The sequence below is a fragment of the Formica exsecta genome, unplaced genomic scaffold (genome assembly GCF_003651465.1).
Source record: "Formica exsecta isolate Colony F162 unplaced genomic scaffold, ASM365146v1 scaffold133, whole genome shotgun sequence".
In the NCBI taxonomy this organism is placed as follows: domain Eukaryota; kingdom Metazoa; phylum Arthropoda; class Insecta; order Hymenoptera; family Formicidae; genus Formica; species Formica exsecta.
In genome coordinates, this window is record NW_021848663.1 from 184,891 (window position 1) to 187,291 (window position 2,401).

Sequence of the window (2,401 nt, forward strand, 5' to 3'; positions counted from 1 at the left end):
ATAGCGGAAATTAAATAATATATATAAATAATATATATTAAAATGTAAATTGATATTTTAAATAATTTAGTTATAGATGTGCATGATAAATTTTAGATTGCATTATTGCAATAATTATCGTCGAAATAGTGGTTATCATTTGCACATAAGACAGCGTGCTTTAAAGTGTGCGATGATCAACGCGAAGCACAAACGAGCCAATTGTTAACGCTCACCACCAAAATCCAATTAATTCCGTGGACGGTTGATTAACGAACAGCTACTAATGCGATGTGGAAATTCGCCATATGCAATGCGCTCGTTTCGAACTGATGAGACGAGTGTGCATCGGAGGCCCGCGGACACAAAAGACGTGCTTTCGATTATTAATGGAGTGTCTTTGTCCGTAACGAAACGTATTAACCGCCATGCACCGCTATGGGTGGCAGTCGCCGTATTTATTATGGCATACCGGGAGAACGAGGAAGATTTTTTTACCCGAAGCCTTTTAAACGAGTTCGCATTCCTATCATCGGACCAGTTGCACAAACGATTCACGATAGTCCATAATATATTCGCGATCTTAGCGATATTCCACGATGTAATCACCCTACATAATTTAATTTAATTTAATTTGATCTTCCGCGTTCTTATCCGTGGATACCTCGGATATACCTTTAATTAGAAAAGAGAATTGATTTTAACAAGCATATAAATATCTCTTGCAACAAAATTATTTTAATAATCAGAAAATAAATTTTGTAAGAGATCTTTTGAAAGTCAGGATAAATTAAAATATTAAAATAATGGAATTGAAGAATTCAATACGTATTATTTTTCCAAAGGACTGACTTGATATTACATTTCGCGAAGTACAATACTTATACACGTTTTCCTTAAATTGAGCAACATTAGCCCACTCAAATTTATTTGATTGTAATTCCAGCATCCCGATGCTTTGCGTGATTTCAACGTACATTATGTATACAAGACTTCGTTTCAGCGATGTGTTCGAGACTGACAGAAGATTCCGATTCGGCGTGGATCGAATCCTCGCACACGATATCGGTAGGCAAGCTCTTTGAGGCTGTGCAAACACCATGGAAATCGACGAGGTGTGTGGCCCCCATACCGCGCTTCATCCTCGGTCAGACTATTAATTAAGCTGCGACTACTGCCTGTCCACTGGTTAATTACAAACCCATTACCTACGTTACCGAACGGTTGCTTAATCTCCATAGTTTCGGGCAGGCAATGTAATCATCGCGAGCGTCCTGACACGTGACAGATTTATTAACATCGAAACATTATCCGATAATGCAAAAACAATGAGATAAAGGAAAGAAAAGATCACGAAATAAAATTAATATTTTATATATTATGTTAATATTTATATATCGAGCTCCTATCTTCTAAACCTTCTTCAGTTTATGAAATTTCTTTTAGAAAGTTTGGAAAAAGATACTGAGTTTGTAAAAATCTGACATATAAAACATACATGTTTAGGCTAGTATTTTATTTTTCAACGTTAAGTGATAAAGAAAGCAAAGATCGTATATATTTTATACTTATTTTTAAAACTATTTTTTATATTATAAAATGCAAATTCCTATATTAAATATCATATCTCGACAAAATTTTTCTTTATTATATTTACAGCAAAACTTATAAATTTTATCAACGGAAGTCTGTATCAATAATTGCATTTCTGATTCAAAATTATATAATTATATACGATCATGAGGTCGGATTTTGCATGCATATATACATGCATTCAAAAAGTGTAGAGTTCATTCAAGATGACTGTCGAAAAGAAGTCTCGATAGGTTCACGTATGCGACCGTTAATTATATGGAATTATTAATAATCATTGTCGTCTTGACAGTGAGACTGCTTCGTAATGCATCACGTTGGACCCACTAATCATAGGTCACATATCAGAGTCCTACCTACGCCAAAGAAAGAGGAACGGACTCCGAATGATAAGTTTGTCCGCAGCAACATGGTTGAGAGAGAGAGAGAGAGAAAAAAGAGAGAGAGAGAAAGAGAGAGAGAGAGAAGAAAGAGAGAAAAAAATTGGGTACATCGTGGCGTGCTATTAAGAATCATTGCTCCCCTGCGTACGTTCGCGCGTGACGTTGCGTGCGTAATCGAATCGATACGTCATCTCGAAAAATGTGTAAATGATAAATGTCTCTCGCGCGTAGTCGAGATTCGGATTTTAAATCGACGAGCCTTGTACATGGTCACTATCACGTTCTACGTAAACTTTATCTCATTATAAATATCTTTGCTAAATATCAAAAAAATTTCGAAAATTTTAGTAATTCTCTTGTGAGTAAATTATAATATAATATATATAATTTCTCATAATAGTAAAGCAATTGGTCTAAATTAAAACTGATGAAAAGCAATAACCGAT

At 34.9% G+C, this 2,401-nt stretch overlaps 1 protein-coding gene across 1 annotated transcript in view; it reads left to right on the forward strand.

The window, feature by feature from the left end:
• The window catches only part of LOC115245858, a 19,321-nt gene extending 18,042 nt beyond the window's left edge, over positions 1–1,279 (forward strand). Inside the window, exon 2 of the mRNA XM_029824352.1 lies at positions 983–1,279. Within this exon, the coding sequence (XP_029680212.1) occupies positions 983–1,064 (82 nt within the window). The 3' untranslated portion in view covers positions 1,065–1,279. The remainder of the gene's footprint in view (positions 1–982) is intronic.
• Positions 1,280–2,401: the final 1,122 nt, after the last annotated feature.